The 13454-nt window shown below is 41.5% G+C and overlaps 1 protein-coding gene across 4 annotated transcripts in view; it reads right to left on the reverse strand.

Annotated features, from left to right (window-relative positions):
• The window catches only part of Ppp4r1 (protein phosphatase 4 regulatory subunit 1), a 48521-nt gene that overhangs the window by 13722 nt on the left and 21345 nt on the right, over positions 1-13454 (reverse strand). For all 4 annotated transcript variants that reach the window (XM_063231972.1, XM_063231968.1, XM_063231971.1 and 1 more), the window contains 7 exons: positions 13311-13453; positions 12732-12878; positions 10220-10327; positions 10012-10077; positions 9249-9407; positions 6819-6943; positions 62-570 (listed from right to left, as the gene is read on the reverse strand). In XM_063231972.1, the coding sequence (XP_063088042.1) occupies positions 62-570; positions 6819-6943; positions 9249-9407; positions 10012-10077; positions 10220-10327; positions 12732-12878; positions 13311-13453 (1257 nt within the window). The remainder of the gene's footprint in view (positions 1-61; positions 571-6818; positions 6944-9248; positions 9408-10011; positions 10078-10219; positions 10328-12731; positions 12879-13310; position 13454) is intronic.

Below are 13454 nucleotides of genomic sequence, written 5' to 3' on the forward strand. Positions count from 1 at the left end.
AGTTGCAGCATATTGTATATAGATCCATTCCAGAATAAAGCACTTGACTGACTCTCCCTACCTTTAACATCGGGATCATCGATGTGGGGCTCTAGGTTTTCTATCATCTCCTCCAACTCCCTCCTGGTGGCCATACTGATGTTTGGAGAACCTGGACCGGGGTCTTCAGAGGCCTCCTCTGGCCTCTCCAGGCCAAGGCTCTTCCCAGAGTCCTGCTCCAGCTCAATGTCCAGATCGATTTCGGGAAGAGGAGTCCTCCAGAAATGGAAGGAGTTATACAATTCCTGATCTAGGAGGGCAGAGTCTTGTGTGGTGATGTCAGCCTCCAGCTGCAATGCGGATCTGCAGCCATCGGGTTCTCCACCCTTGTCACTATAAACTGCTTCTGGCTGAGGCTCTGAGGACAAAGGACAAAGTGAAGGGCTGTTGGCTGGAACACTCAGCTCCCGTGAAGGATCCTGTGCTGCTCCGGCACCACTGTCTTCCAGAGCGCACTCCAGCCAGGCATTGGGGCCAGTGACGCTGAGGGCTGTGGGGTCATCCACTGGCACGTCTTCATCTCGGAGCCTTCTATTATTTCAATGGCAGAAACAAAACCAACATGAAAGTGTAAAAGTGATTACTAGAAGTGATTACTGGGATTTAACTTAGGCAAATTAAATATTAAAAATACAAATGGAAGAGCTTTTTCCTACCAGGTGTTGTGCTTTCAGAAGTAAACACTTGTCAAACGCTGAGTCTAGACACTAAGCACTATTACTGGTTGGACATGGTAACATTGAATCCTGGGGTTCACAAACCCATGCAAATTTCAATACTAGGTAATTAAAGAAAAATAGTAGGAAGTAGAAAATTCTATAGTGCTTCTTTAGGTACATAAACATTTTAAGTTATTTAATTTTCAGGACTGTTTATATTGCCACTCTGTTCCAATCAGATAGTGAAAGCTGAGAATTAAAGCCTTTTTGCTTTTGTAAGAAAAGGGAGAAAAAAACTACACAACTGTGTGAAAGATACTTTGTGTCTCACAAAAATACATTAAAATATGCTAAAGTATAAAGGATTATTTTTCTTTCTTCCACAATTTTCATCTCTACTCCCAAAGGTCTTCTCAAAAAGCCAGAACTTACATGCTAAGGACAAAGCGTACAAGTTCCTAGGTAAAGCCCACTGACAACTACCACCCATCTTGTTAGTTCCTATATTTTACTTGATTCGATTAAACTGAATATGCCTTTACTGAGCACCTACTAGGAGCCAGAAAATTAAATCAGTTTCGAGAATGGGAATGAGATGCAGATCTGGCTGTGGAGATTACAATCAGGACAAAGAGAAGAAACAGGCAAACAAGTGACTTCCCTAGGGAGGGTGGTGAGCAGAGACGATGCATGCTGAGGATGGGGAGGGAACGCTGACTGCGCATTCACACGGGGCTGTGGGGAGAAACGGCTACGAGGCAGAGCCAGCCAACAAGGCTGGAGCCAACAGGCATCACACAATACACTGTCTTCAGAAGACAATGATCTCTGGTGTGAAGAAGCACAGTGATGCAAAAGAATGAAATTGTCTTGGGATCCACTGTACCCTGGAGCTACTCCAATGACTGGCAGGAAGTGAGGCAGGAGTTCTGCTCTTAGATGTGTTCCTCTGGAAGCAGAGGAGAATGTGAGGTAGAACTCTGGAAGAGCCGGGAGAGATTCTGATGTTTGGGGCTCTGGAAGCTATGAACATGATCCCATACTGCCAAAACCAGCAGCACATAGGGCCTCACTTCACACCGGAGGCCAGAAACACAGGGGAATTGGGAAAGAGTCACACTATGGCCCAGTCAACTGAGCAGACACTGGTAGCACCAACAAAGAGGAAGCGAAGTCTGATGGAAAAGCTACCGGGCTTAGGACTCCAAGGGGAGCCCTCTGTGAAGAACTAGGTAGTGATGTCTACTGAGATGTCGGAAGAGGCGGAGAGTAAAGAGAGGTGGACGGCATGGACTGACTCCCCAGAGATGTAACAAACATTAATGAAGAAAACTGGATAACCCCAAAGACCAACAGTGAAGGCATTTTTCTGGTACAAAAGGATGGTACAACTGAGCACATGTTCAGGCTGAGGAGGACATGGAAGAACTGAGACGCGGACAATGAAAGCGTAACTGATAAGACACTTTCTGAAGAAAAAACACAAGCAGCAGGATGTGCTGGCAAATGCCTACAATCCCAGGACTCTTGAGGGCTGAGGCAGGGAGACTGCAACTTTGAGCCCAGCCTGAGCAAAAGGCTGTCTCAAAATAAAAAACAGGCCTGTGGATGTGAAGGCCTTGGACTCCATTCCCAGCCCTGCAAAACAAAAACCCACACAGGGGACTGACACCCCTAGAAGAGACACCTCCTTTTAAGAAATACGGAGGGAGATAAGGAAGGGAAGATAAGGATGCAAGTTTGTAAGGTGACTATGGAGGAAAACAGAGGTCCCCCTGAAATGTCATGTGCATTCAAGTACACACAGTGCAAGACAGGGAACCAGAGGCCCACAGAGAAAAACAAGTGCGATGTCCACGGGGACTGGGACCCAGTGAGGCAGCACCGTGTGCTGTGTGCATTGGGGGAAGTTGAGCTGACCTCCACCTTGCCTTCAAACGGATACTGATGACTGAAGAGTTTTAAAAATACACACAAACAGGATCCACATAGTACTCTGAAAACACACGGCACACTGACAGCATTTTCTGTTCTCTGTTTCCCTTCCATTCCATAAACATACACCTCTAGTGCGCACACACAGCACCTCCGTGACAGCCAAGCATGCAGTCCCCACCTACGAGACGCCCCTCACACATGAGTCAGGCCCAGGGGTGGCTGGGGTTCTGCATTCATTCAGTCCTCGCTCAGCAAGATGTCACCTGCCGCAGGCGATCCTCTAAGATCCCCTGCCCTCCAAGAATGGCATGAGTGCTCTTATGGAAAATAAATGTGCTTTCGAATGCAGATTTTTCCCACCATTTGTTCTTTATTAAAAAGCACATTATTTTTTCTTTTATACAGAACATTTATGGTGGAATTTGAACAAAATCTATAGATTAGATAATGTATCAATTATTATTTTTGTCTTTTGAGACAGGGTTTCGCTGTGTAGTTCACGCTGGCCTTGAATTCACTATGTAGCCCAGTCTGGCCTTGAACTCAGTGATTCACCTACCTTGGCCTCACAAGTGCGGGGATTATGGGCGTGTGCCACCATTAATTTCTTAATTTTAGTTATGTATCAATGTCTGTGTTCTCAAGAAATACATAGTGAAATTTAAGAAATTAAAAAAAAAAACTATCCTGTCTAAAACTTATACTCAAAGAGATCAGAAAAAACTGTAGGGCATATATGGTAAAATAATACTTGAAGAATTTGGATAAAAGAGATATGAGATTCTTTCTGTAATTTTTCTGAAATCATTCAAATAAGTTATTTTAATAAGTTTAAACCAAGAGAATGGGGAACAATGAAAGGGTAGAGCTTAAAAGACTTCATTTATTATCTGACAAATTTAAGAAACTTCCATTTAAAACACATACAGGGCCGGGGCTTAGCTCAGCAGCATGTCTGCTTGGCAAATACGGAGTTGTGAGTTCGTCCCTGGTACCAAAAAAAAACCAAAACCAAAACCAAAACAAAAACAAAAAAAAACACATACAAAAGAACCTAATTAAATGCCTGTCTAGAATGTAAAGTTATTCCAGGAGATTGAGTTCTTTGATCACTGTCTCACCAACATGAAGACTGAATTCCAATATTCTTGGCAACAAAGTCCCATGGAGATGACTGACAAGTTTTTCTACTCACCTAACAAATGCAAACTCAGGAGTACATGCAAGCTTCACAGTCACAGTATGGTTTTTAAGAGACAAGTACAGGGCATGAAAAGATCTTCCTCGGTATTAAATTCTGGGAAGAAATACTGCATATGTAGCTTCAAACTGTCAAAAGTAGAAATTCTCTAAAAAGTGATTCTCCCCAGAGCTAGGTTACAGTCAGTGTGTGCCAATCTACTAAATGGCGAATGCTCAGGCTGTCCCTGCCAGACCTCTACAAGCTGTTATCCAAGGCACCTGTAGCTGTAAAACAAAGGAGACCTGAACCCTGCACACAGCATCTCGCGGCACAGGTGCACCGGGGCCTGTTAGAAGTTTCTCAATGAGAATCCTCACTGTCTTTCCCGCCAATGTGAGCTTAGGTAATATCCTCAGAGCTGCTCAGCAGACACCCTGGGTACCCAGAAAACACAATTTAGTAATCTAGGCAGAAGAGAGTCTGAGGATATCTAGCTCAACATGCAGAGAAAGTGAACACTCCAGGATGTGCTTCACAGTACGGTCCTGCACCTTAGCTTAGCAGTAAGAACAGAGAAGTGGTTCAGTTGAGGTTTTTGAAATCAAATCTACTGCTTTTCAGATTAAGATTAATAAATGCCAATCATGTGCCAGGTCCAGTGAAGATCCTAGCATAAACAAGGATAAAAACTAGACCTAGCCCATGGCAGCCTGCCATACAACACGCAGTTGTACACAGTTAGACACAATTGACGCTGAGGGTTCCAGGCCCAGTGCTGCTGGGAGCACAAAGAGCTCTGAGTTCCCTGGCAGGCAGGAAAGGGCTCCGGGAGAAGTGACTTGCAGCAGCGCCCACACTGTGGTTGCCTTTGTCCAAAGAGGGCACAGATGGAACAGGGCAGCTTCCCAAACAGAGGGCAGCAAGAACAAAGGCAGGAAAACCAAGGAACACAGTGCATTCAGATGACAGCATAACTTTAGTAAATATAAATAGAAGCCTATTTTACACAATTTTACAAGTTTGAACATTTGATTTTCTTTCTAGAAGTAGTAGCTAGACCCACTTTGGAAAGCGAGAATAAGCCTGAGTGGGTGAGCGAAAGGTAAATCTGATTAATTCAGATGTTTGCAGTCATTGAGGTCTTAGAATAGCAGGAAGTGACAGCAAATGGTCCTAGGCCTGGTGAAACGCTGCAAGGAGTGGACGTGGAGGGTCAACGATCTGCTTACTTCCATTCACCCGAGAAACTTGAATTCTAAGAAGGTGAAAGGGCCTCAAGGCCAGGGACTGAGTTCCAGCCTTCCATTTACAGTGGCTCAGAGTAGGTGCTCAGTTAAATGTGCAAAAGTAATCAATCAATGTAAGTACAGAAGCTTCCAGGCAGCAGAGAAACCAAAGTCAGTGCTGTATTTAAGGAGGGAAGGCACAGAAATGTATGGTGTAGGGCCTTAGTGACATACAGGATTCTCCTTTATGATGCTAGGAAAACAACATGTGTGCAGTATTTAATCTAACTCCTTCCTTAGCCAGCAGCTCTCTTCCCTGCACCACACCAGGAACACAGCTCAGTTACACCTAGTGGTATAAGCAGCACTGACCTGCCCATGAGACAGTGGAGAAAGAATTAAACTACCTTTAAATAGATCTCCTGACACAGGGCCAGTTAACAAACACGGCCTTAACAGTCACATAGGTGGGCTTTTCCAAGTCTCATGAGAACATGGCAGAGCCCTCTGTCTGTGTCATGCCTATGCCTGCTCGAGACTGTAGCCACTGTGACATGGTAATCTTACCATCTGGCTCTGTGTAGACCCTGTCCTACAAGGCCCTCTCTAGATTTAAAAGTGAATTACACAGTCTTCAATATACTCAAATCAATAGTAAAAAAGTATGCCAACTTTAAAAATGAAAACTGTAACATTCCCACCCCCCCATCCTTTGGGTCAAGTTACTTCTGGCAGTTGTTTTCAAAAGAACCGAGACTTCACTTGCTAGGAAGACAGAGTTAAAGTGAGTTTTCTTCCTTTACAAAAAACAGTACCTCAGGTTTGTTTGGCTATTCAGCAGGACAGTAGGAGAACGGGCAAAAGGGTAAAACAAGGCAGCAGAGAAGAAAGGAAGAACTGCCAAATCAAAACACCAAGAAAGCAAATATCACAGTATCAAGACCTACAGAAGAAAATGTCTGTTAGCATCATGACAAGGGAGGGACAAGACACTATGGCATCTCAAGCATTGCAGTAGGGACCATTTCAAAAACATATACCCAGACTATTACTTTATGTGCAAAATCTTACATTTTATGCATATTTCCCATGCACCCAGGTCTAAGTTATTTCCTTAAGTATAATTTAAAACTAAAATTGTTATAAATTCTTAATTAAAAAAATTTGTGAAAAAATATCAAAGTTCATTTTTTAAGTTTATTTACAAATCTGGTTATCATAGTAGACTGACATTTAAAAGTGATATTTTAGCTAATAAGCAAACTAAATAGGGCTAATCATTAAAATGCTCACTTCTTCAAGGGCAACATTATAATTATTCTGTAGGCAGAAAATTCAGCTCACATTAAATTACCTGACTAAAAAGAAAAATAAGAGAAGTGGACAATATGCAAAAAAAATCCTTAAGCTAGGTTTTACTCCTTAAAAACAAAATTTTAAGAAATGTTTAAAGAGTTTAAGCACTCTCTTATATTCTAAATACAAACAGTTTAGTAGGTAAATAATTTATTGAATAAGCTTATTCAAACATTACAAAATCTACCATTTAGTTTTCTGTGTGCAAGGCACCAAACTAAGTAAATTATATACATATTCTAATTTAATATGTAACTACCTGAAGAGAAAACAATTATCTTTTATAAATAAAACTTTATGAAAATATTAACCATTTTTTACTTTCAAGAGAAATAGTACTCTAATAAAAAGAATATAAAATAGTGGAAATAATGCTCACACATAGTAAATTTTGAAAACAGTGTTTTAAAATTATACCTATTTTTATCTTCTGACATATCTTCTGAACTTTTGCTTTCTTCTTTAAAATATTGGCCTGAGCTAGATGGATTAGCAAAAGTTGATATGAAAGGTCCCAGAGACTGAAAGGCTGCTTGGCGAACCTAGGAAGAAAGGAAGGATGGTCACATAAGAACAAGAACTAACTATCTGTTGGTTGCTACTGGGAAAGGGAGCCACAATGCCTTCACACTGAACTACATCTTTCTCTCTTATTTTTGGAGACAAAGTCTCAGTAAGCTGCTAAATTACCTATGCTGAGCTTAAATTTGTGATTCTCCTGCCTCAGCCTCAGAGTACCTGGATTACAGATTGGGACTTCCATACCCTGTAAAAGTGTTTTTTAAACACAGACACCTATCCCCATATTTAATCATCTACTTTCCAAATACCAAAGTCAAAGTATGTTTGGGATAATAAAGCTTTACTAAAAGAAACTCGGATTCTGAACTATAAATCATTCTTCAGCTGAAATTTTAAAATATTTATAAATTATTTTTTCTCCTTTACTTTCAATTGTTATTCTAAGTCTATATATTTAAACCATCAATCTGAATATGAGATCTTGTAATATTTGCATATAGTACATCTTTAAAAACAAATCTTTATTCTCAAGGAAAAAAAAAAAGCCAAAATTACCAAGCAGAAAGTAACAGCAAAAAAGCCAACAAGATGTGCCGTAGACACTGAAGGTCTACAAGCAGGAGACATACTGCAAAGGGTCTCTCTCCGAAGACCAGAAGCCCACCGTGCCTGTCACTGACAAATGCCATGTGGGAGGGCTGGGTAGAGTTCTACTGCATGTTTACTTCTTTATTATTTCTCAATCAGGGTTCAAACACTACAGCTGGGCATGATGTGCATACCTGTAATCTTAGCACCCCAGCATGCTGAGGCAAGAGGTTCACAAGTTCAAGCCCAGCCTAGCTGTAAGGACTTACCAAAACCCCACCTCAAAGTAAAACATAAATACAGAAAAGGGCTGGGAGTGTAGCTCAGTGTGAAGGTCTTGGGTTCAATTCCCAAAAACAACTGAGAAAAAGTTTTATGGGAGGAGTGAGATGCATACAGCCGACCGGAGTGGCCCTAATGGAGGAACTGGTATCCTTGAACCTCAGCTGCACCACACACCAAGTCCCCTGAGTTCAGGATCTCTCTTCCAGGAAGTTGTGCAAAGACATGCATATTTAAAATGAGTACGATGTATGTGTGAAGTTTACAAAGGCAAATACTTGTGAGGCTCATCTATGAGTACCTGTCTACCTTGAGAAGCAGGTACAAAAATGATTCAGTTGAATTTTTCTTATTTTTGGTTTTTTGAGACAGGGTCTCACTGTGTAGCCCAGGCTGGCCTCAGACTCATGGTAGTGTTCCTGCTTCAGGCTCCCAAATGCTGGGATAACAGGCATGTATACCATGCCCAGTCTCAAAGTTTTAAATAGTCAGAATTACATGCTTCACAGCAAAAAATACTGTGAACTCAGGGATCATTTTACCCTTTGCAAGGCAACAAGCATTAGTTTCATAAAAACATTAAAAGGTTATTTTCAAATCATATGCATAAAAACAGTAAAATTATATGCATGAATTTATTACTCTCTGGATACTGCATTATCTCTGAGCCTGTTTCCAATAAGTCAGAAAATTAAAACCACCCACTAAGAAAGGCCCAGGCCCATACGGCTTCACCACTGGTTCTAGCAAAGAAAAATACTAATTCTTCATGAACTAGAATAAAGAGAAGAGGGGGGAATACTTCCTAACTCCTTTTATGAAGCTATTATGAAGGAGTAATTAATTATCACTGTAACAAAAACCAAGCAAACTCATCGTGTAAAACCCAGAGTGCTCCCTTACAGCAGGGATGCCAAGACTCTCCACAGAGCACTGGCAGTGCAAGGGAGCCTCACAGCACGAGCAGGGCACGGTGTGTCCAGCTGCCCTCCCCTCACATCCAGTGCGCAACACAAGGTCATGCAGTACAGCAACCCAGGGAAGACCTGCATGCTTCAGATTTGCAAGGAGACACTGTCCAGTTACCAGAAACAAACTCCTGATACAGCAGTCTCTCTACTGCCTAGGCCTGAAAGTATGAACTGACAGATAGTATACCTTAAATCACAATGTATTCATTTATTTTGTCAGCAGTATGGAGAGTTGAACCCAGGGCTTGGGGTATACTAGGCAAGTGTTCTCTCACTGAGCCATGTGCCTGGCCATTTTTTATTCCATTTTTGAGACAAGGTCTCACTAAGTTGCCCAAGCTTGCAATCATCCTGCCTCAGCCTCCTGAGTATCTAGGTTCACATGAGAATACCACTATGCCAGGCATAAATTATTTCTGAAATTATGCAATGTTTACTTTAAAAGAGACTCAAAAGTATAATTTTATAAGAATGATAATCATACCCAACGTGAAGGATCACTGATCAAATTAATAAACAGTGCTGATAACTTGGTCCGCCGGATTTCCTGACACGTTGCACACGAGACTGCCATGAAGCACTCAGCACACGCCTTGCGAACTCCCCACACGTTGTCAGAGCAAAGCTGGAAGAACCTGGGCAGCTATGCCAGAGGAGGGTGTATTAGTCACACAGACAGGGCTCTGTGGCACCTCTGCTTCCGTCTCCTGCTCCACAGTCTTAAACAATGGGTTTTCTTAACTAGGAAATTGTTTAATACTATTTAGTAAGTTTTAATACACCACATCTAATTCATAACTGACCACACACACACACACACACACACACACACACACACACGGAGCCCGATGTACCCAACAGTCCATGCCTGACTTACACCCCACAGATACTGCAGACACGGGCACAATATGAACTAAGAGAACCACCACCCAGAACTAACCAGCTGGGGAGAAGCGTGCCCCGAAAACTTAAGGGTTGCAATAAAGTTAAAGTTCACCTGAAAAAAAATCACAATTGATTTACTTAGTAGACATGGTAAAGGCAACCACAATTCTGTGTTTCACAGACTGCCCTTAGCAAAGCATGATTCAAGTGCTGGGTTACTCAAATTTAAACTTCTAAACTCCAGTCAGCACCACTTTCTAGTTTAAATTCATGGGGTGTACTAATACAGCTTTGGGGTAAATGCATTTCGAGCTTCACACACAGACTTTTTCTACTTATGCTTTGGTACCCGCTGTACTTACCAACATTTCCTCAGTGGCTTGCTGGCCAACGACACTGCAAATGTCCCCAAAATTGGCAGCACAGACCTGACAACAAAAGCATTGCTGGCATTCCAAAGCAGTAACACACATGGAGTTCCTTAAAAATAATCTATTAAATGTCACATGTCAGTACATTACTCATTAGGGCTCTATGTTCTTAAAGGAAGGAAAGTGACTCTCATGATACCTTCCGAACATGGAACATCCTGCAGTCACAGCACATCTCACAAAACCGGGGCAGGATAAGGCGTTCCGTGATGTCCTTGCCAACCATGGGTGCCATCTTGCACATTATCTACAATAGCAAGAGGAACACTGCGGAGAGCTGCGAGGCCTTCTCAGCCACAGTGATGACGTGGCTCTGTGATGCTGCGTGTGTCACAGAATGCACCCAGAGCCAATGATTACTTCTATCATACTCCAAGAAAGAAACAAAAACAGCTATTAGGTGATATCAATAAAAGTAAAGAAAAGCCACAGAAAATCCTAAAAGTGTCATTTCAGACCACAATATTTAATCAACATTAGCTACTAATTTTGCTGCTAACTTTAGAAATCAACAACATAAGGACCTGGAGGAGCCTAGAGGATCTGGACTCAACACCCCTGCAGAGCTCAACAGACTGCAAACACAGGCAGCTCCTCTCCACATAGCGCTACAGAAGTCAAACTGTAACCCAGTTCAGGACAGCCAGGACACAGCTCCACCACAGGGAGGAGGAGTAACTTTACAAGGAAATGAGCTCTTCATTATGGAACTACACTTCCCTCATACTTCATGTAATGAATCATGACAGTCATTATCATTTATCAACTACACTATTCCTAGACTGGACCAGCATGACAATAAAAAGTCAAGTCATACAGAATGGGAAGAGAGAAAGTGTTCTTTGTTCATTTATGACATGTTGTTTACTTAGAACATCACCAGGAATCTATAAAGACACCAGCAGAACAAAAAAGGGAGTTTAAGAAGGAGGCAGGATATATACTGAAACAGAGAAATCTGTTTCTATTACTTAGCAATGAAAACCAGAATGCTTTAAAAACAGTATCATGCACAGCAATGTTAAAAAATTTGAAATCTAATAAAATACACAAGAACTTCCTGCAGAACACTACGAAATACAGACAATATAAATCAAATCTATACATAAAAATACATACAGAAATACATAAATGGAGAGATGTGTCATGTTCATGAGGCTGGCAACTTCCCTCAAACTGACCTACACATTCAATGCGATACCTAACTGGACCCCAGCATCATCAGAACTGCAGAGACTGTGTACCTTTTCCAGACTTACAGCCACTACAGAAAACCTAGTTAAAAACCCCACATTACAGTCATCTAGGACAAGTGAATTTTTTGGAATGAATTACTCCTAAAAAAGAGACTGACAGGGAGCCAATACAAAGCATGACATGGCAACACAAGCCAAATGTTAAGAGGCCACCAGTGCTGGACAGTCTTGCATTAGAATGTCTGCTTACTTCTAAATCTCATCAAAAATTATAATATAGCAAAGTTAAATTCTGCTTAATATAAACCAACAGTTATGCCCACTGTGCTTTCCTTTACTAAGAAATTCTAAAAATGTTTTAAAATTAGGCAGGACATTATACTTTTAAGATAACTAATTTTATGTTATGTAAATTTCATGTCAATAAAAACATCACTAAACTGGGCATGGTGGTACATGCCCTGTAATCCTAGCACTCAGGAGGCTGAAACAGAAGGATCACCATGAGTTTGAGGCCAGCCGGGACTATATAGTGAGTTCAAGGCCAGCCTGAACGACATAGAAAGACCCTGTCTCAAAAAACCAAAAATATCACAGAGAAAAAAAATCTACAAAAAACAAACAAAGAACTACATTAACTGGTATTTAAAAATAAAAATACAATCAGGCAATTTTTCAAGAGAAAGAAACTAGAGCTATCTTTATTTATTTAATTTATGATCAAGAACACCATAACATTTGAGTATAGTTTTTTTAATCGTGACCATGATATAATTACATTACTTTAGGTATAAAGGGTGAATGCTTGCTATCTAAATAAATTTGAATATATTTTCATATCAATCTATCACTTTTCTAATTTACTATCAGAATTCTTAATAGCTGAACTCTAGTACCATACATGTAAATCACAACAGATACTACACTAAATTCTAACACATACCCTATTTACCATGACCTTTGAATGCTTAGAATATTTGCTAACCACATTTAAAAAAACCAGAACACCTGCCTTGACTTCATTATGTGCACAATGGCTTAACAATCTGCATGTTGTTTTAGTAATTACTGCTGATTACTTGCAGTATTATTCTCTCAAATATCACAGTACAAGCAGGCACCAAGCCCCAGACGGGACACTTTCACTGTCCTTACGCAATGTTTAGAAAAACAGCAGCAACTGAAGGTGTTCAAATGGTGCTGTTGATGGTATTTGTAGTACCATCTTATTTTTTCCATTTTGAAAAAATAATGCATTCGTAGCTCATTACTCAAAGTGTGAAGATCACCTTTTCCCTCATAAGCCTCAGTGTCCCTTCCTAGTTTCGCTGTATTTTGGACTTAACAGTTTGTGGCTATCCTCATCAGAGTTGTGTTACACGAGATAGGCTTCCCAAACCTGTGAAGAGTGCATTCTGCCTGCTAGAACTGCAAGGAAAATACTGTCCTACTTACAGCCACGGCCTCTGTTTTCACATCATCGTTGCTGTCAGGTGCAGTCAGCTCTATGAGGACAGGGCACACTTTGGTCTCCACATCAAAGCGCTCAATCAGCTCCTGCTCCAGCAAAGCCAGCAAAGCCGCTTGGCTTGTTTTCCTCACCTATGGGAAAAAATGGAGGGGGGGCAGTATAAACGAAAGACATGCATGATATGACAGAACACTATCACTTGATTTTCACAAATGTGAAGATTTCTCATTTCAATTTAAAGGAACCCGTAACTTGTTAAAATCTTCCAAATATTTGTGGCTGTTTCCAACAATTACAAGATAACTGGGGAAACAGAAACTTCATCTCTCTGGTAAGAGATGAAGCCAGACACAAAGCCATCCTTGTAAGGATGCCTCATAAAGTTAATGTTCTCAGGGGCACCTAGCAGGTGCCAAGTCAGAGTGCAGGGAGCAGGGCTGCCCACACTGGCATGAAAAGGACCCAATCTGCCAGATCCTCCATCATGCCTAAAACAGCGAGGAGACACATAATCATGTGAGATGGCTCAGGCGAGGCTACTCTTCAGAACGGAGCACTCTCACCTGGTTGTTCTGATCTGCGAGGTACCTCACCACGACGGGCAGCAGGTACTTGGAGAAGGCACAGGGGATGGAAGGCCGGCTCTCCTGGCAGAACAGTGCGAGGTGAGGCACCTGCTCCATCAGCTCTGCACGCACCGTGGGCTC

Source organism: Cavia porcellus, unplaced genomic scaffold (assembly GCF_034190915.1).
Source record: "Cavia porcellus strain 051 isolate PalLab524CR breed Dunkin Hartley unplaced genomic scaffold, mCavPor4.1 scaffold_20, whole genome shotgun sequence".
NCBI lineage: Eukaryota > Metazoa > Chordata > Mammalia > Rodentia > Caviidae > Cavia > Cavia porcellus.